This window comes from Oncorhynchus keta, chromosome 7, assembly GCF_023373465.1.
Source record: "Oncorhynchus keta strain PuntledgeMale-10-30-2019 chromosome 7, Oket_V2, whole genome shotgun sequence".
In the NCBI taxonomy this organism is placed as follows: Eukaryota; Metazoa; Chordata; class Actinopteri; order Salmoniformes; family Salmonidae; genus Oncorhynchus; species Oncorhynchus keta.
In genome coordinates this window covers 49,052,727-49,076,346 of record NC_068427.1, presented here as the reverse complement: position 1 = coordinate 49,076,346, position 23,620 = coordinate 49,052,727, and the positions used below count along the sequence as shown (strand labels likewise).

The 23,620-nt window shown below is 48.8% G+C and overlaps 1 protein-coding gene across 11 annotated transcripts in view; it reads right to left on the bottom strand.

The window, feature by feature from the left end:
• The window catches only part of dip2a (disco-interacting protein 2 homolog A), a 274,567-nt gene that overhangs the window by 119,434 nt on the left and 131,513 nt on the right, over positions 1-23,620 (bottom strand). For all 11 annotated transcript variants that reach the window (XR_008140278.1, XM_052523083.1, XM_052523084.1 and 8 more), the window contains 3 exons: positions 21,061-21,180; positions 10,691-10,980; positions 4,721-4,831 (listed from right to left, as the gene is read on the bottom strand). Coding sequence is in view for 10 of the 11 variants with exons in the window: in XM_052523083.1 (XP_052379043.1) it covers positions 4,721-4,831; positions 10,691-10,980; positions 21,061-21,180 (521 nt within the window). In the remaining variant the exon portion in view is untranslated. The remainder of the gene's footprint in view (positions 1-4,720; positions 4,832-10,690; positions 10,981-21,060; positions 21,181-23,620) is intronic.

Sequence of the window (23,620 nt, the reverse complement as noted above, 5' to 3'; positions counted from 1 at the left end):
CCTCTCTAACCCCGAGGAGTCTACTCCCCCTCTCTATCCCCGTGGAGTCTACTCCCCATCTCTATCCCCGTGGAGTCTACTCCCCTCTCTAACCCCGAGGAGTCTACTCCCCTCTCTAACCCCGAGGAGTCTACTCCCCTCTCTATCCCCGTGGAGTCTACTCCCCCTCTCTATCCCCGTGGAGTCTACTCCCCCTCTCTATCCCCGTGGAGTCTACTCCCCTCTCTATCCCCGTGGAGTCCACTCCCCTCTCTAACCCTGTGGAGTCTACTCCCCATCTCTAACCCTGTGGAGTCTACTCCCCATCACTAACCCCGAGGAGTCTACTCCCCATCTCTAACCCCGAGGAGTCTACTCCCCTCTCTCTAACCCCGAGGAGTCTACTCCCCATCTCTAACCCCGAGGAGTCTACTCCCCATCTCTAACCCCGAGGAGTCTACTCCCCCTCTCTAACCCCGAGGAGTCTACTCCCCCTCTCTATCCCCGTGGAGTTTCCTCCCCATCTCTATCCCCGTGGAGTCTACTCCCCCTCTCTATCCCCGTGGAGTCTACTCCCCATCTCCTGGACATGCTACAAGGGTTAGGGAAATGTTCCGGTCATAAGTTAAACCTGACAAAAAGTGTGCTCCTCCCCATTAACCAGTCACCATATGAGTTCTGTTATACTCACAGACATCATTCAAACAGTTTAAGAAACTTCAGAGTGTTTTCAATCCAATACTAATAATAATATGCATCTATTAGCAACTGGCAGTAGGAGGCAGTTCAGTCTGGGCATGCTATTCATCCAAAAGTGAAAATGCTGCCCTCTATCCCAAAGAAGTTAACAAGTCAGCAGAAGGTTTCCCGTTTAAGGTTTCGCATCAGGTCTTTATATATTTACTCTATTTCTGAAACTATCTGCCGCCATTGTCGCAACCCCTATTACCAGCCTGTTCAACCTCTCTTTCATATCGTCTGAGATCCCCAAGGATTGGAAAGCTGCCGCAGTCATCCCCCTCTTCAAAGGGGGAGACACCCTGGACCCAAACTGCTATAGACCTATATCCATCCTGCCCTGCCTATCTAAGGTCTTCGAAAGCCAAGTCAACAAACAGGTTACTGACCATCTCGAATCCCACCGTACCTTCTCCGCTGTGCAATCTGGTTTCCGAGCCGGTCACGGGTGCACCTCAGCCACACTCAAGGTACTAAATGATATCATAACCGCCATCGATAAAAGACAGTACTGTGCAGCCGTCTTCATCGACCTCGCCAAGGCTTTCGACTCTGTCAATCACCAAATTCTTATCGGCAGACTCAACAGCCTCGGTTTTTCGGATGACTGCCTTGCCTGGTTCACCAATTACTTTGCAGACAGAGTTCAGTGTGTCAAATCGGAGGGCATGCTGTCCGGTCCTCTGGCAGTCTCTATGGGGTGCCACAGGGTTCAATTCTCGGGCCGACTCTTTTCTCTGTATATATCAATGATGTTGCTCTTGCTGCGGGCGATTCCCTGATCCACCTCTACGCAGACGACACCATTCTATATACTTTCGGCCCGTCATTGGACACTGTGCTATCAAACCTCCAAACGAGCTTCAATGCCATACAGCACTCCTTCCGTGGCCTCCAACTGCTCTTAAACGCGAGTAAAACCAAATGCATGCTTTTCAACCGATCGCTGCCTGCACCCGCATGCCCGACTAGCATCACCACCCTGGATGGTTCCGACCTTGAATATGTGGACATCTATAAGTACCTAGGTGTCTGGCTAGACTGTAAACTCTCCTTCCAGACTCACATCAAACATCTCCAATCAAAATCAAATCCAGAGTCGGCTTTCTATTCCGCAACAAAGCCTCCTTCACTCACGCTGCCAAGCTTACCCTAGTAAAACTGACTATCCTACCGATCCTCGACTTCGGCGATGTCATCTACAAAATGGCTTCCAACACTCTACTCAGCAAACTGGATGCAGTCTATCACAGTGCCATCCGTTTTGTCACTAAAGCACCTTATACCACCCACCACTGCGACTTGTATGCTCTAGTCGGCTGGCCCTCACTACATATTCGTCGCCAGACCCACTGGCTCCAGGTCATCTACAAGTCCATGCTAGGTAAAGCTCCGCCTTATCTCAGTTCAATGGTCACGATGGCAACACCCATCCGTAGCACGCGCTCCAGCAGGTGTATCTCACTGATCATCCCTAAAGCCAACACCTCATTTGGCCGCCTTTCGTTCCAGTACTCTGCTGCCTGTGACTGGAACGAATTGCAAAAATCGCTGAAGTTGGAGACTTTTATCTCCCTCACCAACTTCAAACATCAGCTATCCGAGCAGCTAACCGATCGCTGCAGCTGTACATAGTCTATAGGTAAATAGCTCACCCTTTTTCACCTACCTCATTCCCATACTGTTTTTATACTGTTTTTATTTATTTGTATTATTCGCCTACCTCCTCATGCCTTTTGCACACATTGTATATAGACTGCCCATTTTTTTCTACTGTGTTATTGACTTGCTAATTGTTTACTCCATGTGTAACTCTGTGTTGTCTGTTCACACTGCTATGCTTTATCTTGGCCAGGTCGCAGTTGCAAATGAGAACTTGTTCTCAACTAGCCTACCTGGTTAAATAAAGGTGAAATAAAAATAAATAAATAAATAAAATAAAGGTCACATGCTCATTTAAGGCTCTGTTTAAACACAACTTTATAAAACACTCGCGCTAAGAAGGATTCTCTTCTCATTTCATCAGCATGTCGCATTCATTCTGTCAGGATGACTGTACTACCTAGGCTTCTGTACTTATTCCAGCTGCATTTCCAAACAACTGGCCAGCTGCATTTACAAATTCATTTAAATTACAGTGCATTCATAAAGTATTCAGACCCCTTGACTTTTCCCCAAAAATAGTTACGTTACAGCCTTATTCGACAAATGATTAAATCGTTTCCCCCTCAGTCTACACACAATACCACATGTTTTTGGAAATGTTAGCAAATTAATCAAATTTAACAAACTGAAATGTCACACGTACATAAGTATTCAGACCCTTTACTCAGTACTTTGTTGAAACACCTTTGGCAGCAATTACAGCTTTGAGTCTTCTTGGGGATGACGCTACAAGCTTGGCACACCTGTATTTGGGGAGTTTCTCCCATTCTTCTCTGCAGATCCTCTCAAGCTCTGTCAGGTTGGATGGGGAGCCTCGCTGCACAGTTATTTTCAAGGCTCTCCAGAGATGTTCGATCGGGTTCAAGCCTGAGATCTGGCTGGGCCACTCAGAGACGTTTCCCGAAGTCATTCCTGATGTTGCCTTGGCTGTGTGCTTAGGGTCGTTGTCCTGTTGGAAGGTTAACCTTCACCCAGTCTGAGGTCCTGAGCGTTCTGGAGCAGGTTTTCATCAAGGATCTCTTTACTTTGCTCCGTTCATCTTTCCCTCGATCCTGACTAGTCTCCTAGTCCCTGCCGCTGAAAAACATCCCCGCAGCATGATGCTGTCACCAACATGTTTCACCGTAGGGATGGTGCCAGGTTTCGTCGAGAGATTTAAAGAGAATCTTGTTTTTCCTTGTCTGAGGGTTCTTTAGGTGCCTTTTGGCAAACTCCAAGCAGGCTGTCATGTGCCTTTTACTGAGGAGTGGTATCCGTCTGGCCACTCTACCATAAAGGCCTGATTTATGGAGTGCTGCAGAGATGGTTGTCCTTCTGGAAGGTTCTCCCATCGCCACAGAGGAACTTCGGAGCTCTGTTAGAGTGACCATCCTGACCTGACCTCCCTGACCAAGGCACTTCTCCTCTCGATTGCTCAGTTTGGCTGGGTGGCCAAATCTAGGAAGAGCCTTGGTGGTTCCAAACTTCTCCCATTTACGAACGATTGAGGCCAATGTGTCCTTGGGGGCCTTCAATGCTGCAGACATTTTTTGGTATCCTTCCCCAGATCTGTGCCTCGACACAATCTTGTCTCTGAGGTCTACGGACAATTCCTTCGACCTCTTGGCTTGGTTTTTGCTCTGCACTGTCAACTGTGGGAACTTATATAGACAGGTGTGTGCCTTTTGAAATCATGTCCAAGAAATCAAGTCGTAGAAACATCTCAAGGATGATCAATGGAAACAGGATGCACCTGAGCTCAATTTCAAGTCTCATAGCAAAGGGTCTGAATACTTATGTAAATAAGGTATTTCAGTTTTCTATTCTTTATAAATTAGCAAACACTTCTAAAAACCTGTTTTCACCTTGTCATTATGGGGTATTGTTTCCAGATTGATGAGGAACATTTTTTAAATCCATTTTAGAATAAAGCTGTAACGAAATGTAGAAAAAGGAAAGGAGTTTGAATACTTTCCGAATGCCCTGTTTACATGCCCTGGTTACATGCCCTGGTTACATGCCCTGGTTACATGCCCTGTTTACATGCCCTGTTTACATGCCCTGGTTACATGCCCTGGTTACATGCCCTGGTTACATGCCCTGTTTACATGCCCTGTTTACATGACCTGTTTACATGCCCTGTTTACATGCCCTGTTTACATGCCCTGTAAACAGACAAACTAACATTCAAAATGTCTCAATTATTTTGGAACTGTTGTGAGTGTAACGTAAATGTGTAATTGTTTATTAGCTACAGCATTTCACTTGCATTGGCAATGTAAACATGTTTCCTATGCCTTCAGAGAGCAGGTAGGCACCACAACCCTAGTCCATGTCCCCTCCCCTGTCCTGTCCTTACCTTCCTGGTGAGGGGCACCTCAATGGGCACAGGGATCAGCTCTGCCAGCAGACATCCATAGAATGCCACCATAAACATCACAGGGTCACTGTTGGGGAACACTAGAGCAACCTAAAGAAAACACAGACATACTGTCAACATCAACCTATAGGATACATACTGTCACCATCAACCTATAGGATACATACTGTTACCATCTGTCTATAGGATACATACTGTCACCATCTGTCTATAGGATACATACTGTCACCATCTGTCTATAGGATACATACTGTCACCATCTGTCTATAGGATACATACTGTCACCATCTGTCTATAGGATACATACTGTCACCATCTGTCTATAGGATACATACTGTCACCATCTGTCTATAGGATACATACTGTCACCATCAACCTATAGGATACATACTGTCACCATCTGTCTATAGGATACATACTGTCACCATCTGTCTATAGGACACATACTGTCACCATCTGTCTATAGGATACATACTGTCACCATCTGTCTATAGGATACATACTGTCACCATCTGTCTATAGGATACATACTGTCACCATCTGTCTATAGGATACATACTGTCACCATCTGTCTATAGGATACATACTGTCACCATCTGTCTATAGGACACATACTGTCACCATCTGTCTATAGGATACATACTGTCACCATCTGTCTATAGGATACATACTGTCACCATCTGTCTATAGGATACATACTGTCACCATCAACCTATAGGATACATACTGTCACCATCTGTCTATAGGACACATACTGTCACCATCTGTCTATAGGATACATACTGTCACCATCTGTCTATAGGATACATACTGTCACCATCTGTCTATAGGACACATACTGTCACCATCTGTCTATAGGATACATACTGTCACCATCTGTCTATAGGATACATACTGTCACCATCTGTCTATAGGATACATACTGTCACCATCTGTCTATAGGATACATACTGTCACCATCTGTCTATAGGATACATACTGTCACCATCAACCTATAGGATACATACTGTCACCATCTGTCTATAGGATACATACTGTCACCATCTGTCTATAGGGTACAGGGATACATACTGTCACCATCTGTCTATAGGGGTCACCATCAACCTATAGGATACATACTGTCACCATCAACTATAGGATACATACTGTCACCATCTGTCTATACATACTGTCACCATCTGTCTATAGGATACATACTGTCACCATCAACCTATAGGATACATACTGTCACCATCTGTCTATAGAATACATACTGTCACCATCAACCTGGATACTACTAGGTCACCATCTGTCTATAGGATACATACTGTCACCATCTGTCTATAGGATACATACTGTCACCATCTGTCTATAGGATACATACTGTCACCATCTGTCTATAGGACACATACTGTCACCATCTGTCTATAGGATACATACTGTCACCATCTGTCTATAGGATACATACTGTCACCATCTGTCTATAGGATACATACTGTCACCATCTGTCTATAGGATACATACTGTCACCATCTGTCTATAGGATACATACTGTCACCATCTGTCTATAGGATACATACTGTCACCATCTGTCTATAGGATACATACTGTCACCATCAACCTATAGGATACATACTGTCACCATCAACCTATAGGATACATACTGTCACCATCTGTCTATAGGATACATACTGTCAACATCAACCTATAGGACACATACTGTCACCATCTGTCTATAGAATACATACTGTCACCATCAACCTATAGGATACATACTGTCACCATCTGTCTATAGAATACATACTGTCACCATCTGTCTATAGGATACATACTGTCACCATCTGTCTATAGGATACATACTGTTACCATCTGTCTATAGGATACATACTGTCAACATCAACCTATAGGACACATACTGTCACCATCTGTCTATAGGATACATACTGTCACCATCTGTCTATAGGATACATACTGTCACCATCATATAGGATACATACTGTCACCATCAACCTATAGGATACATACTGTCAACATCAACCTATAGGACACATACTGTCACCATCTGTCTATAGGATACATACTGTCACCATCTGTCTATAGGATACATACTGTCACCATCTGTCTATAGGATACATACTGTCACCATCTGTCTATAGGATACATACTGTCACCATCTGTCTATAGGATACATACTGTCACCATCTGTCTATAGGATACATACTGTCACCATCTGTCTATAGGATACATACTGTCACCATCAACCTATAGGATACATACTGTCACCATCTGTCTATAGGATACATACTGTCACCATCTGTCTATAGGATACATACTGTCACCATCTGTCTATAGGATACATACTGTCACCATCTGTCTATAGGATACATACTGTCACCATCTGTCTATAGGACACATACTGTCACCATCTGTCTATAGGATACATACTGTCACCATCTGTCTATAGGACACATCTGTCACCATCTGTCTATAGGATACATACTGTCACCATCAGGATACATACTGTCACCATCTGTCTATAGGATACATACTGTCACCATCTGTCTATAGGATACATACTGTCACCATCTGTCTATAGGATACATACTGTCACCATCTGTCTATAGGATACATACTGTCACCATCTGTCTATAGGATACATACTGTCACCATCTGTCTATAGGATACATACTGTCACCATCTGTCTATAGGATACATACTGTCACCATCAACCTATAGGATACATACTGTCACCATCTGTCTATAGGATACATACTGTCACCATCAACCTATAGGATACATACTGTCACCATCTGTCTATAGGATACATACTGTCACCATCTGTCTATAGGATACATACTGTCACCATCTGTCTATAGGATACATACTGTCACCATCAACCTATAGGATACATACTGTCACCATCAACCTATAGGACACATACTGTCACCATCAACCTATAGGACACATACTGTCACCATCTGTCTATAGAATACATACTGTCACCATCAACCTCATACTGTCACCATCAACCTATAGGACACATACTACCATCTGTCTATAGAATACATACTGTCACCATCTGGATACATACTGTCACCATCTGTCTATAGGATACATACTGTCACCATCTGTCTATAGGATACATACTGTCACCATCTGTCTATAGGATACATACTGTCACCATCTGTCTATAGGATACATACTGTCACCATCTGTCTATAGGATACATACTGTCACCATCTGTCTATAGGATACATACTGTCACCATCTGTCTATAGGATACATACTGTCACCATCTGTCTATAGGATACATACTGTCACCATCTGTCTATAGGATACATACTGTCACCATCTGTCTATAGGGTACATACTCTCACCATCAACCTATAGGATACATACTGTCACCATCTGTCTATAGGATACATACTGTCACCATCTGTCTATAGGATACATACTGTCACCATCTGTCTATAGGATACACACTCTCACCATCAACCTATAGGATACATACTGTCACCATCTGTCTATAGGATACATACTGTCACCATCTGTCTATAGGATACATACTGTCACCATCTGTCTATAGGATACATACTGTCACCATCAACCTATAGGACACATACTGTCACCATCTGTCTATAGGGTACATACTGTCACCATCTGTCTATAGGGTACATACTGTCACCATCTGTCTATAGGGTACATACTGTCACCATCTGTCTATAGGACACATACTGTCACCATCTGTCTATAGGATACATACTGTCACCATCTGTCTATAGGATACATACTGTCACCATCTGTCTATAGGATACATACTGTCACCATCAACCTATAGGATACATACTGTCACCATCTGTCTATAGGATACATACTGTCACCATCTGTCTATAGGATACATACTGTCACCATCTGTCTATAGGATACATACTGTCACCATCAACCTATAGGGTACATACTGTCACCATCTGTCTATAGGACACATACTGTCAACATCAACCTATAGGATACATACTGTCACCATCTGTCTATAGGTCCTTCTGTAGCTCAGTTGGTAGAGCATGGCGCTTGTAACGCCAGGGTAGTGGGTTCGATCCCCGGGACCACCCATACGTAGAATGTATGCACACATGACTGTAAGTCGCTTTGGATAAAAGCGTCTGCTAAATGGCATATATTATATTATAGGATACATACTGTCACCATCTGTCTATAGGATACATACTGTCACCATCTGTCTATAGGACACATACTGTCACCATCTGTCTATAGGATACATACTGTCACCATCTGTCTATAGGATACATACTGTCACCATCTGTCTATAGGATACATACTGTCACCATCTGTCTATAGGATACATACTGTCACCATCTGTCTATAGGATACATCCTGTCACCATCTGTCTATAGGATACATACTGTCACCATCAACCTATAGGACACATACTGTCACCATCTGTCTATAGGATACATACTGTCACCATCTGTCTATAGGATACATACTGTCACCATCTGTCTATAGGACACATACTGTCACCATAGGATACATACTGTCACCATCTGTCTATAGGATACATACTGTCACCATAGGATACTGTCACCATCTGTCTATAGGATACATACTGTCACCATCTGTCTATAGGATACATACTGTCACCATCTGTCTATAGGATACATACTGTCACCATCTGTCTATAGGATACATACTGTCACCATCTGTCTATAGGATACATACTGTCACCATCTGTCTATAGGATCATACTAGTCTATAGGATACATACTGTCACCATCTGTCTATAGGATACATACTGTCACCATCTGTCTATAGGATACATACTGTCACCATCTGTCTATAGGATACATCCTGTCACCATCTGTCTATAGGATACATACTGTCACCATCAACCTATAGGACACATACTGTCACCATCTGTCTATAGGATACATACTGTCACCATCTGTCTATAGGATACATACTGTCACCATCTGTCTATAGGATACATACTGTCACCATCAACCTGGATACTATGTTACCATCTGTCTATAGGATACATACTGTCACCATCTGTCTATAGGATACATACTGTCACCATCTGTCTATAGGATACATACTGTCACCATCTGTCTATAGGACACATACTGTCACCATCTGTCACCATATAGGATACATACTGTCACCATCTGTCACCATCTGTCTATAGGATACATACCATCTGTCACCATCTGTCTATAGGATACATACTGTCACCATCTGTCTATAGGATACATACTGTCACCATCTGTCTATAGGATACATACTGTCACCATCTGTCTATAGGATACATCCTGTCACCATCTGTCTATAGGATACATACTGTCACCATCAGCCTATAGGACACATACTGTCACCATCTGTCTATAGGATACATACTGTCACCATCTGTCTATAGGATACATACTGTCACCATCTGTCTATAGGATACATACTGTCACCATCAACCTATAGGATACATACTGTTACCATCTGTCTATAGGATACATACTGTCACCATCTGTCTATAGGATACATACTGTCACCATCTGTCTATAGGGTACATACTGTCACCATCTGTCTATAGGACACATACTGTCACCATCTGTCACCATCTGTCTATAGGATACATACTGTCACCATCTGTCACCATCTGTCTATAGGATACATACTGTCACCATCTGTCACCATCTGTCTATAGGATACATACTGTCACCATCTGTCTATAGGATACATACTGTCACCATCTGTCTATAGGATACATACTGTCACCATCTGTCTATAGGATACATACTGTCACCATCTGTCTATAGGAACACACAACCACTGTGAAGATACAACTAATGCGACCTAAACTGTCAATAGCTGCTTTGACACAGTGACATACTGGCTAAAGGATTGGCTTTAACACAGACAGAAGCTGCTTCGACATCTATAGGAGAGAAAAAGACCACTCACTCTATCTCCAGGCAGCAGTAGTGGCTCGTTCCTAGTGCTCAGTTTGTTCAGAAGCGTGAAGGCCAGTTTCTGGCTGCGTGTCCACAGCTTGCCGTAGGTAAGAGTGTACACTGGTTTACCAGCGTTGTCCAGGGCAGTGAGACAGGGGCTCCTGGGCTGGGTGATGCCCCAGCGCTGGAGGGAGGCCAGCAGGGAGGGAGGCCAGTTGGTCACTACACCCAGAGGCTCGCCTGCTAGAGGGGACATCTGGTTCCCCTCCGCCTTGGGCTGGTTAGGGTCCGGCTGCTGAACTAAAGAATTGACATGTTTTAATACTTTATCCAAGGTGAAAGAAGCTTACAGCATCCCTAACCCCCAGCATATCCATGTTCAAACAGAGAACAGAGAGAGATGGAGGAAGGAGAGAGAGAGAGGAAGGGGAGAGATGGAGGAGAGAGAGATGAGGAGAGAGGAGATGGAGGAAAGAGACAGAGCAGAGAGATGGAAGAGAGACAGACTTGTACATTTCCTCATTAAAAACAATGTACTGAGCAAACATCAAATTGGATTGCTACCAAATTACCATACGACAGACCATGTATTCACCCTGCACACCCTAATTGACAAACAAACAAACCAAAACAAAGGGAATGTCTTCTCATGCTTTGTTGAATCAATTTGGCATGAAGGGTCTGCTATATAAATTTATGGAAAGTGGTGTTGGGAAAAAACGTACAACATTATAAAATCCATGTACACAAACACACATTTCTTTCCAAGGGTCGTGGGGTGGAACAGGGATGCAGCTTGAGAACTAGAACAGTCTGCAGCACCTGGCCTCATCCAACTAGAATCAGTAGAACAGTCTACTGTTTGCTGATGTTCTGGTGCTTCTTTCCCCAAGCACCTAGATCTTCTGTACAGATTGTCAGACTTGGGCCCTGGCAGAAAATCTCAGTAAGACAAAAATATTGTGTTCCAAGAAAGGTCCAGTTGCTAGGACCACAAATACAAATCTGCTATTTTCATGGCACCACCCCACCAGGGCCCTCACCTCCTCCCTGTAGGCCATCTCGTCATTGTTGGTAATCAGGCCCACTACTACTGTTGTGTCGTTGGAAACCTGATGATTGAGCTGGAGGAGCATGTGGCCGCACAATCATGGGTGGACAGGGAGTACAGGAGAGGGCTGAGCACTCACCCTTGTGGGGCCCCTGTGTTGAGGATCAGTGAAGTGGAGGTGTTGTTTCCCACCTTCACCACCTGGGGGCGTCCCGTCAGGAAGTCCAGGACCCAGTTGAGGGCACTATGGTGTTGAAGGCTGAGCTACAGTCAATGAACAGCATTCTTATGTAGGTATTCCTGTTGTCCAGATGGGATAGGGCAGTTTGCAGTGCGATGGTGATTGCATCGTCTGTGGATCTATTGGGGCGATATGCAAACTGAAGTGGGTCTAGGGTGACAGGTAGGGTGGAGGGGATATTATACCTAACTAGTCTCAAAGCATATGACAGAAGTGAGTGCTACGGGAGGAGTAATTTTGTTCAGTTACATTTGCCTTCTTGGGTACAGCAACAATAGTGGACACCTTGAAGCAAGTTGGGACAACAGTGGAATATGTCTGTAAACACACCAGCCAGCTGGTTTGCGCATGCTCTGAGGACACGGCTGGGATAACATGCTTAAATATCTTACACACGTTGGCCACGTAGAGAGTTCACAGTCCTTGGGAGCGGTCGGTGGCACTGTGTGATCCTCAAAGCGGGCTAAACAAGTGTTTAGCTTGTCCGGGAGCAAGACGTTGGTGTCCGCGAAGTGGCTGGTTTTCCCTTTGTAATCCGTGATTGTCTATAGACCCCGTCACATGTCTGAGCCATTGAATTGCGACTCCACTCTGTCTCTGTTCTGACATTTTGCCTATTTGATTGCCTTACAGAGATTATAACTACAAGGTTTGTATCCGTGTGATAAAAACTATCTTGAAGCATGGGTTCCGATTGGTCAGACCAGCGTTGAATAGACCTTAGCACGGGTACTTCCTGTTTGGGTTTCTGCCTATAGGAAAGGAGGAGCAAAATGGAGTCGTGATCTGATTTGTCGAAGGGCGGGGGAGGGCCTTGTATGCATTTCGAAAGGGGGAGTAGCAGTGGTCGAGTGTGTTAACCAGACTGAGTACTACAGTGAATGTGTTGATAGAACTTCGGTATCGATTTCCTTAGGGTATGTGGTTTCCAGTTTACATAAAGCTGCCCATTATGGACTCTTCATCCCTGAGAAAGCCCTAAAGGCTGAGCTTTTGGTGCAAGTCAGGGAGGGTTTAGTGAAGAAATTCATTTTCTCATTGAAAGATGACGAGGGGGAGGCTTCAAGAGAGGAGACAGCTAGACCTTCCAATGCCAAGTCGAAGGACAGGAAGGAGGAAGGGGATGCCCGTAACCCCCTGTATTTTGGTTAGTGCACCAGGTGGTGCTAGTTAGGTAAGTAGTGGGTAGAACAGGGCTCCGGGCAGCCGAGCGGAAATGGAGGAAAACTCGCCTCCCTGCGGACCTGGCATCCTTTCACTCCCTCCTCTCTACATTTTCCTCCTCTGTCTCTGCTGCTAAAGCCACTTTCTACCATTCTAAATTCCAAGCATCTGCCTCTAACCCTAGGAAGCTCTTTGCCACCTTCTCCTCCCTCCTGAATCCCCCCTCCCTCCTCCCTCTCTGCAGATGACTTCGTCAACCATTTTGAAAAGAAGGTCGATGACATCCGATCCTCGTTTGCTAAGTCAAACGACACCGCTGGTTCTGCTCACACTGCCCTACCCTATGCTCTGACCTCTTTCTCCCCTCTCTCTCAGATGAAATCTCGTGTCTTGTGACGGCCGGCCGCCCAACAACCTGCCCGCTTGACCCTATCCCCTCCTCTCTTCTCCAGACCATTTCCGGAGACCTTCTCCCTTACCTCACCTCGCTCATCAACTCATCCCTGACCGCTGGCTACGTCCCTCCCGTCTTCAAGAGAGCGAGAGTTGCACCCCTTCTGAAAAAAAACCTACACTCGATCCCTCCGATGTCAACAACTACAGACCAGTATCCCTTCTCTCTTTTCTCTCCAAAACTCTTGAGCGTGCCGTCCTTGGCCAGCTCTACCGCTATCTCTCTCAGAATGACCTTCTTGATCCAAATCAGTCAGGTTTCAAGACTAGTCATTCAACTGAGACTGCTCTTCTCTGTATCACGGAGGCGCTCCGCACTGCTAAAGCTAACTCTCTCTCCTCTGCTCTCATCCTTCTAGACCTATCGGCTGCCTTCGATACTGTGAACCATCAGATCCTCCTCTCCACCCTCTCCGAGTTGGGCATCTCCGGCGCGGCCCACGCTTGGATTGCGTCCTACCTGACAGGTCGCTCCTACCAGGTGGCGTGGCGAGAATCTGTCTCCTCACCACGCGCTCTCACCACTGGTGTCCCCAGGGCTCTGTTCTAGGCCCTCTCTTATTCTCGCTATACACCAAGTCACTTGGCTCTGTCATAACCTCACATGGTCTCTCCTATCATTGCTATGCAGACGACACACAATTAATCTTCTCCTTTCCCCCTTCTGATGACCAGGTGGCGAATCGCATCTCTGCATGTCTGGCAGACATATCAGTGTGGATGACGGATCACCACCTCAAGCTGAACCTCAGCAAGACGGAGCTCCTCTTCCTCCCGGGGAAGGACTGCCCGTTCCATGATCTCGCCATCACGGTTGACAACTCCATTGTGTCCTCCTCCCAGAGCGCTAAGAACCTTGGCGTGATCCTGGACAACACCCTGACGTTCTCAACTAACATCAAGGCGGTGTCCCGTTCCTGTAGGTTCATGCTCTACAACATCCGCAGAGTACGACCCTGCCTCACACAGGAAGCGGCGCAGGTCCTAATCCAGGCACTTGTCATCTCCCGTCTTGATTACTGCAACTCGCTGTTGGCTGGGCTCCCTGCCTGTGCCATTAAACCCCTACAACTCATCCAGAACGCCGCAGCCCGTCTGGTGTTCAACCTTCCCAAGTTCTCTCACGTCACCCCGCTCCTCCGCTCTCTCCACTGGCTTCCAGTTGAAGCTCGCATCCGCTACAAGACCATGGTGCTCGCCTACGGAGCTGTGAGGGGAACGGCACCTCAGTACCTCCAGGCTCTGATCAGGCCCTACACCCAAACAAGGGCACTGCGTTCATCCACCTCTGGCCTGCTCGCCTCCCTACCACTGAGGAAGTACAGTTCCCGCTCAGCCCAGTCAAAACTGTTCGCTGCTCTGGCCCCCAATGGTGGAACAAACTCCCTCACGACGCCAGGACAGCGGAGTCAATCACCACCTTCCGGAGACACCTGAAACCCCACCTCTTCAAGGAATACCTAGGATAGGGTAAGTAAGGGTAAGTAATCCTTCTCACCCCCCTTCTCCCCCAACAAGATTTAGATGCAAGTGGCTGTTCCACTGGTTGTCATAAGGTGTATGCACCAATTTGTAAGTCGCTCTGGATAAGAGCGTCTGCTAAATGACTTAAATGTAAATGTATGTAAATGGGTAGGCAGGTAAGGTAGGAGAGGGGGGGCTTTGCTATTTACTTTCTTTGCTTTGGTTCCGTCCAGCCCCTTTTCCCATATTACCATGTGGGTTAGGGTTAGGGTTAACCCTAACCCATATTACCATGTGAAGGAATAAATTCCATGTGAACGGTACCACTCTCTCTGTCTTGTCATCCTTACTCACACCTACAGTCCCATACCTCTTTCACTCCACAGGGAGTTGAGTTGTAGCAGGGTGTTGCATTCCCTCTTCCTAGAGGCGTACGTAACCATGGCCTATGCACCACCACTTGGCCCAGCTCTACTCTCCTCTCCCCCGGTATCCCCTCCCCCGGTATCACCTCCCCCGGTATCACCTCCCCCGGTATCACCTCCAGTAGCCTGCCCCAGAGCAGAGTTAACCCCAGCCTCTGCCCCATGTGTACCAGCCCCTGCTGCCTGCTGGTTGCATTTGTCTGCACGATCTCCCCGTCTCAGGACCTTACGTGGGGAGGTAAACTTCTTGTGCCCAAAGTCCCCACACTCAAAACACTGCAAACTATCTGTGCTAGCAAACACAGCGTACCACCCCTCCCCCTGCTTAACCCCGCGTACCACCCTTCCCCCTGCTTAACCCCGCGTACCACCCCTCCCCCTGCTTAACCCCGCGTACCACCCCTCCCCCTGCTTAACCCGACATACCACCCCTCCCCTGCTTAACCCCGCGTACCACCCTTCCCCCTGCTTAACCCCGCGTACCACCCCTCCCCTGCTTAACCCCGCGTACCACCCTTCCCCCTGCTTAACCACACGTACCACCCCTACCCCTGCTTAACACCACATACCATCCCTCGCCCTGCTTAACACCACGTACCACCCCTCCCCCTGCTTAACACCACGTACCACCCCTCCCCCTGCTTAACACCACGTACCACCCCTCCCCCTGCTTAACACCACGTACCACCCCTCTCCCTGCTTAACCCCGCGTACCGTACCACCCCTACCCCTGCTTAACCTGACATACCACCCCTCCCCTTGCTTAACCTGACATACCACCCCTCCCCTTGCTTAACCCGACATACCACCCCTCCCCCTTGCTTAACCCGACATACCACCCCTCACCTTGCTTAACCCGACATACCACCCCTCCCCTTGCTTAACCCGACATACCACCCCTCCCCCTGCTTAACCCCGCGTACCACCCTTCCCCCTGCTTAACCCCGCGTACCACCCCTCCCCCTGCTTAACCCCGCGTACCACCCCTCCCCCTGCTTAACCCCGCGTACCACCCCTACCCCTGCTTAACACCACATACCACCCCTCGCCCTGCTTAACACCACGTACCACCCCTCCCCCTGCTTAACACCACGTACCGCCACTACCCCTGCTTGACCCCGCGTACCGCCCCTACTCCTACCCTTGCTAAACCCCGCATACAGCCCCTACCCCTGCTGAACCCCGCGTACCGCCCCTACTCCTACCCTTGCTTAACCCCGCATACAGCCCCTACCCCTGCTGAACCCCACGTACCATCCCTCCCCCTGCTTAACCCCGCGTACCACACCTCCCCATGCTTAACCCCGCGTACCACCCCTCCCCCTGCTTAACCCCGCGTATCGCCCCTCCCCTTGCTTAACCCCGCGTACCGCCCCTCCCCTGCTTAACCCCGCGTACCGCCCCTCCCCTTGCTGAACCCCTGCCTAACCCCGTGTACCACCCCTACCCCTGCCGAACCCCGCGTACCGCCCCTCCCCCTGCTTAACCCCGCGTACCACACCTCCCCTGCTTAACCCCGCGTACCACCCCTCCCCCTGCTTAACCCCGCGTACCATCCCTCCCCTGCTTAACCCCGCGTACCATCCCTCCCCTGCTTAACCCCGCGTACCATCCCTCCCCCTGCTTAACCCCGCGTGCCGCCTCCCCTTGCTTAACCCCGCGTGCCCCTCCCCTTGCTTAACCCCGCATACCTCCCTCCCCTTGCTTAACCCCGCGTGCCGCCCCTCCCCTTGCTTAACCCCGCGTACCGCCCCCCTTGCTTAACCCCGCGTGCCGCCCCTCCCCTGCTTAACCCCGCGTGCCGCCCCCCCTGCTTAACCCCGCGTACCGCCCTCCCCTGCTTAACACCACGTACCACCCCTCCCCCTGCTTAACACCACGTACCACCCCTCCCCTGCTTAACACCACGTGCCGCCACTACCCCTGCTTGACCCCGACCCCCTACCCCTGCTGAACCCCGCGTGCCCCCTACCCCTGCTGAACCCCGCGTACCGCCCCTACTCCTACCCTTGCTTAACCCCGCATACAGCCCCTACCCCTGCTGAACCCCACGTACCACCCCTCCCCCTGCTTAACCCCGCGTACCACACCTCCCCCTGCTTAACCCCGCGTACCGCCCCTCCCCCTGCTTAACCCCGCGTACCGCCCCTCCCCTGCTTAACCCCGCGTACCGCCCCTCCCCTTGCTGAACCCCTGCCTAACCCCGTGTACCACCCCTCCCCCTGCTTAACCCCGCGTACCGCCCCTCCCCCTGCTTAACCCCGCGTACCGCCCCTCCCCCTGCTTAACCCCGCGTACCGCCCCTCCCCTGCTTAACCCCGCGTACCACCCCTCCCCCTGCTTAACCCCGCGTACCACCCCTCCCCCTGCTTAACCCCGCGTACCACCCCTCCCCTGCTTAACCCCGCGTACCACCCCTCCCCCTGCTTAACCCCGCGTACCACCCCTCCCCTGCTTAACCCCGCGTACCATACCTCCCCCTGCTTAACCCCGCGTACCATCCCTCCCCCTGCTTAACCCCGCGTACCGCCCCTCCCCCTGCTTAACCCCGCGTACCGCCCCTCCCCTTGCTTAACCCCGCGTACCGCCCCTCCCCTTGCCGAACCCCGCGTACCGCCCCTACCCCTGCTGAACCCCGCGTACCGTACCACCCCTCCCCCTGCTGAACCCCCGTGCCGTACCACCTCCCCTGCTGAACCCCGCGTACCGTACCACCCCTCCCCTGCTTAACCCCGCGTGCCGTACCACCCCTCCCCTGTACCGTACCACCCCTCCCCTGCTTAAACCCGCGTGCCGTACCACCCCTCCCCTGCTTAACCCCGCGTACCGTACCACCCCTCCCCCTGCTTAACCCCGCGTACCGTACCACCCCTCCCCCTGCTTAACCCCGCGTACCACCCCTCCCCTGCTTAACCCCGCGCACCACCCCTACCCCTGCTTGACCCCGCGTACCGCCCCTACCCTTGCTTAACCCCGCATACAGCCCCTACCCCTGCTGAACCCCACGTACCATCCCTCCCCCTGCTTAACCCCGCGTACCACACCTCCCCCTGCTTAACCCCGCGTACCGCCCCTACCCCTACCCTTGCTTAACCCCGCATACAGCCCTACCCCTGCTGAACCCCACGTACCATCCCTCCCCCTGCTTAACCCCGCGTACCATACCTCCCCCTGCTTAACCCCGCGTACCGCCCCTCCCCTTGCTTAACCCCGCGTACCGCCCCTCCCCTGCTTAACCCCGCGTACCGCCCCTCCCCTGCTTAACCCCGCGTACCGCCCCTCCCCTTGCTTAACCCCGCGTACCGCCCCTCCCCTTGCTTAACCCCGCGTACCGCCCCTCCCCTTGCTTAACCCCGCGTACCGCCCCTCCCCTTGCTTAACCCCGCGTACCGCCCCTCCCCTTGCTTAACCCCTGCCTAACCCCCTCCCCTCCCCTGCTTAACCCCGCGTGCCCCTCCCCTGCTTAACCCCGCGTACCGCCCCTCCCCTGCTTAACCCCGCGTACCGCCCCTCCCCCTGCTTAACCCCGCGTGCGTACCCCCTCCCCTTGCTTAACCCCGCGTGCCGCCCTCCCCTTGCTTAACCCCGCGTACCGCCCCTCCCCTTGCTTAACCCCGCGTGCCGCCCCTCCTTGCTTAACCCCGCGTGCCGCCCCTCCCCTTGCTTAACCCCGCGTGCCGCCCCTCCCCTTGCTTAACCCCGCGTACCCCCCCTCCCCTGCTTAACCCCGCGTACCGCCCCTCCCCTTGCTGAACCCCTGCCTAACCCCGCGTACCAAACCTACCCCTGCTTAACCCCACATACCAACCCTTCCCTTTCTTAACCCGCGTACCACCCCTCCCCCACGTGCCATCCCTTCCCATGTACCATCTCTCCACATGTACCATCTCTCCCCATGTACCATCTCTCCCCATGTACCACCCCTCCCCCACGTGCCATCCCTCCCCCACGTGCCATCCCTCCCCACGTGCCATCCCTCCCCCACGTGCCATCCCTTTCCACGTACCATCTCTCCCCATGTACCATAGCTCCCCCATGTACCATAGCTCCCCCATGTACCATAGCTCCCCCACGTACCATCCCTCCCCCACGTACCATCCCTCCCCCTGCTTAACCCTACATACCAACCCTTCCCTTGCTTAACCCACGTACCATCCCTCCCCACGTACCACCCCTCCCATGTACCATCCCTACCCACGTACCACCCCTCCCCCTGCTTAACTCCACATACCAACCCTTCCCTTGCTTAACCCGCGTACCACCCCTCCCCCCCACCCCTCCCCCACGTACCACCCCTCCCCCACGTACCACCCCTCCCCCGCGTACCACCCCTCCCCCGCGTACCACCCCTCCCCCGCGTACCACCCCTCCCCCTGCTTAAACCCGCGCACCATTATTCAACTATTTCTCTCTATACATGTTGTATTTCATATACCTTTGACTATTGGGTGTTCTTATAGTCACTTCCGTCCCTTTCCTCGCTCCTACCTGGGCCCAAACTGTTGCATATACCCGGACAATGAATGCAAGAGAAGTGACACCATTGCCCTAGTTTAATATTGCCTGCTAACATGAATTTATTTTAACTAAATATGCAGGTTTAAAAACATATACTTGTGTATTGATTTTAAGAAAGGCATTGATGTTTATGGTTAGGTTCACGTTGGAGCAACGACAGTCCGCATCGATTATATGCAACGCAGGACACACCAGATAAACTAGTAATATCATCAACCATGTGTAGTTATAACTAGTGATTATGATTGATTGATTGTTTTTTATAAGATAAGTTTAATGCTAGCTAACAACTTACCTTGGCTTACTGCATTCGCGTAAAAGGCAGGCTCCTCGTGGAGTGCAATGAGAGGCAGGTGGTTAGAGCGTTGGACTAGTTAACCGTAAGGTTGCAAGATTGAATCCTCGAGCTGACAAGGTGAAAATCTGTCGTGCTGCCCCTGAACGAGGCAGTTAACCCACCGTTCCTAGGCCGTCATTGAAAATAAGAATGTGTTCTTAACTGACTTGCCTGGTTAAATAAAGGTCTAAAAAAATATATATAATAAATTAGGCCAAATCGGTGTCCAAAAATACCGATTTCCGATTGTTATGAAAACTTGAAATCGGCCATTCCGATTAATTGGTCGACCTCTAAAATCAACCCCAACACATCTCACTAAACTCCCAGTGACAACTAGGCAGGCAAGCACACTCACTTTTTCCATGAACACAACTACCACCTTGTTCATTCTGGATGGAGAGTGTCTATGTTCCGCTCCCACCTGTTCACAGACCATGAGCAGAACATTGACACCATTCTCCCCGGAACGCACCTGAAGCCATTCCGAATTGACAGTTATTCTTCCCTAATCGGCTGAGACGCCATCGCGGCCACCACGCCTCCCAACCTCAATCAAACTACCCTTCCAGTCAGCACTGCCCTCCCTGCATCCTGCCCACTCCCTTAACAACCCCTGGTTGTCCATGTAAGGGGTAAGCGCTTTCCTGGAAACATTCAACTGGACTCTATATAACAGAGGTGTAGAAACAGCTTTGATTTCCATGAGTAGAGATCTGCAACTTACCATCTACAAGCTCCTCGAAGTCATCAATGAAGAACTCTCTAAGTGACGGTCTCTTAGGTCTCTTCAGAGTGTTGAGAAGCTGCTGGATCTTATAGGACACTCTGCTGTTCACTGGGACACCTAGAGACAGGGGGGAGGGAGACATTGAGAAACCTATCCAACCAAAAATCATAGAGACCCAGAAAACCTGAGTCTACGCCTTCACTATGGTGAATCACTAAAAGGATACAGAAATACAGGGAAAAAGAAGGAACAGCACGTCAGAAATCAGCTCAATGTCATTGAAGAATCCATAGACTCTAACCACTTCTGGGAAAATGATTTAAAAAACTAACAAAAACCAGAAGAGTTATCTATCCAAAACGGAGATGTATGGATACACCACTTCTTCAATCTTTTTGGTCCGATAACAAAGAACAGCAAAACCATTTACATGATATCAAATACAAATCTTAGAATCAACAATTAAAAGACAACCAGAACCCACTGGATTCTCCAATTACATTGAATGAACTACAGGACAAAATAAAAACACCCCAAAAGGCCTGTGGTGTCAATGAAATGATAAAATATACAGACAACAAATTCCAATTGGCTATACGTAAACTCTAACATCATCCTTAGCCCTGGGATCTTCCCCAATATTTGGAACCAAGGACTGATCACCCCAAACCACAAAAGTAGAGACAAATTTGACCCCAATAACTACCGTGGGAAATGTGTCAACAGTAACCTTGGGAAAATCCTCTGCATTATCATTAACAGCAGACTTGTTCATTTCCTCAGAGAAAACAATATACTGACCAAATGTCAAATGGACTTTTTACCAAATTATCATTCAAATGATTCAGTCATAGAGCCCATTGCCCTTTATGGTTGTGAGGTTTGGGGTCCGCTCACTAACCAATAATTCACAAAAATGGGACGCAGACCAAATTGAGACTCTGCATGCAGAATTCAGCCAAATATCCTCTGTGTACAACGTAGAACACCAAATAATGCAGAGCAGAATTAGGCCGATTAGATTACAACATGTAATCTTATGTTTACCCACATAGCTTCATTTGTCACTAAGCTCTCTCTTCAATAAAACATGTATCATTAAAGCAGCTCGCCCCTCTAATATAACGGCAGCAACATGGTGTTCAATGCAGCACGCCCACTATCAGATTGAGACGCCTGTCATTAATACGAATCACGATTTAAAAAGACACACAACAACTACTGCTAGTCCACCTAAACCTTCTAGAACATGCTGATTCATGTATCTCTCTATTACCTACATTGAATACGTAGCACGTTAATTGGATCTGCTTGGACCAATGCCAAACACCTGTCCAACGTCCCCTGGGTGGCAGATGGCTATCATAGATCAGAACGATGAGCTATACATCAGCAGAGTGCACTTCTATAAAACAAGACATTGCTCCTTCCGTGCAAATGTTGCTGATCAGTAGAATAAAATAGGTCCTACATGGAAGGGAAACCGATTGTTTGTTATCTGTAGCTAAAACATAATCAATAAGTCAATGTATGCACACACTACTATTAAATATGCATTCACTGGTATTGTGGAGAAGGCTGCATCTTGATTTTCCAAGAGTATCAAGAGATTAACCATTCAAATCAATTTCTACCATTATCTTGTTATGTAGTTAGATTGTTTATACCAAAGTATAATTAATTAATACATGTCTGTATCTGAAAAAAGTAGAAAAACTGTCAAATGTAATGATGACATTGAACTCAGAAGATATCCAATGACTGAACAACTGTAGCTGAGTTTATTATTCTGTCACGTTGGCTACTACGCCTCGTTTTCTAGCCGTCGTTTCGTTTAGCTATCGACTATAGGGATGGTATTTACTATTTTGATACTGAACCTGGTATCGACATCAGAGTCAAAATTCAGACAAACTATAACAGGGCACACAGACACTAGCCACTGTAGCTGGTACAACAGGGCACACAGACACTGTAGCTGGTACAACAGGGCACACAGACACTGTAGCTGGTACAACAGGGCACACAGACACTGTAGCTGGTACAACAGGGCACACAGACACTGTAGCTGGTACAACAGGGCACACAGACACTGTAGCTGGTACAACAGGGCACACAGACACTGTAGCTGGTACAACAGGGCACACAGACACTGTAGCTGGTACAACAGGGCACACAGACACTGTAGCTGGTACAACAGGGCACACAGACACTGTAGCTGGTACAACAGGGCACACAGACACTGTAGCTGGTACAACAGGGCACACAGACACTGTAGCTGGTACAACAGGGCACACAGACACTGTAGCTGGTACAACAGGGCACACAGACACTGTACCTGGTACAACAGGGCACACAGACACTGTACCTGGTACAACAGGGCACACAGACACTGTACCTGGTACAACAGGGCACACAGACACTGTACCTGGTACAACAGGGCACACAGACACTGTACCTGGTACAACAGGGCACACAGCCACTGTACCTGGTACAACAGGGCACACAGCCACTGTAGCTGGTACAACAGGGCACACAGCCACTGTAGCTGGTACAA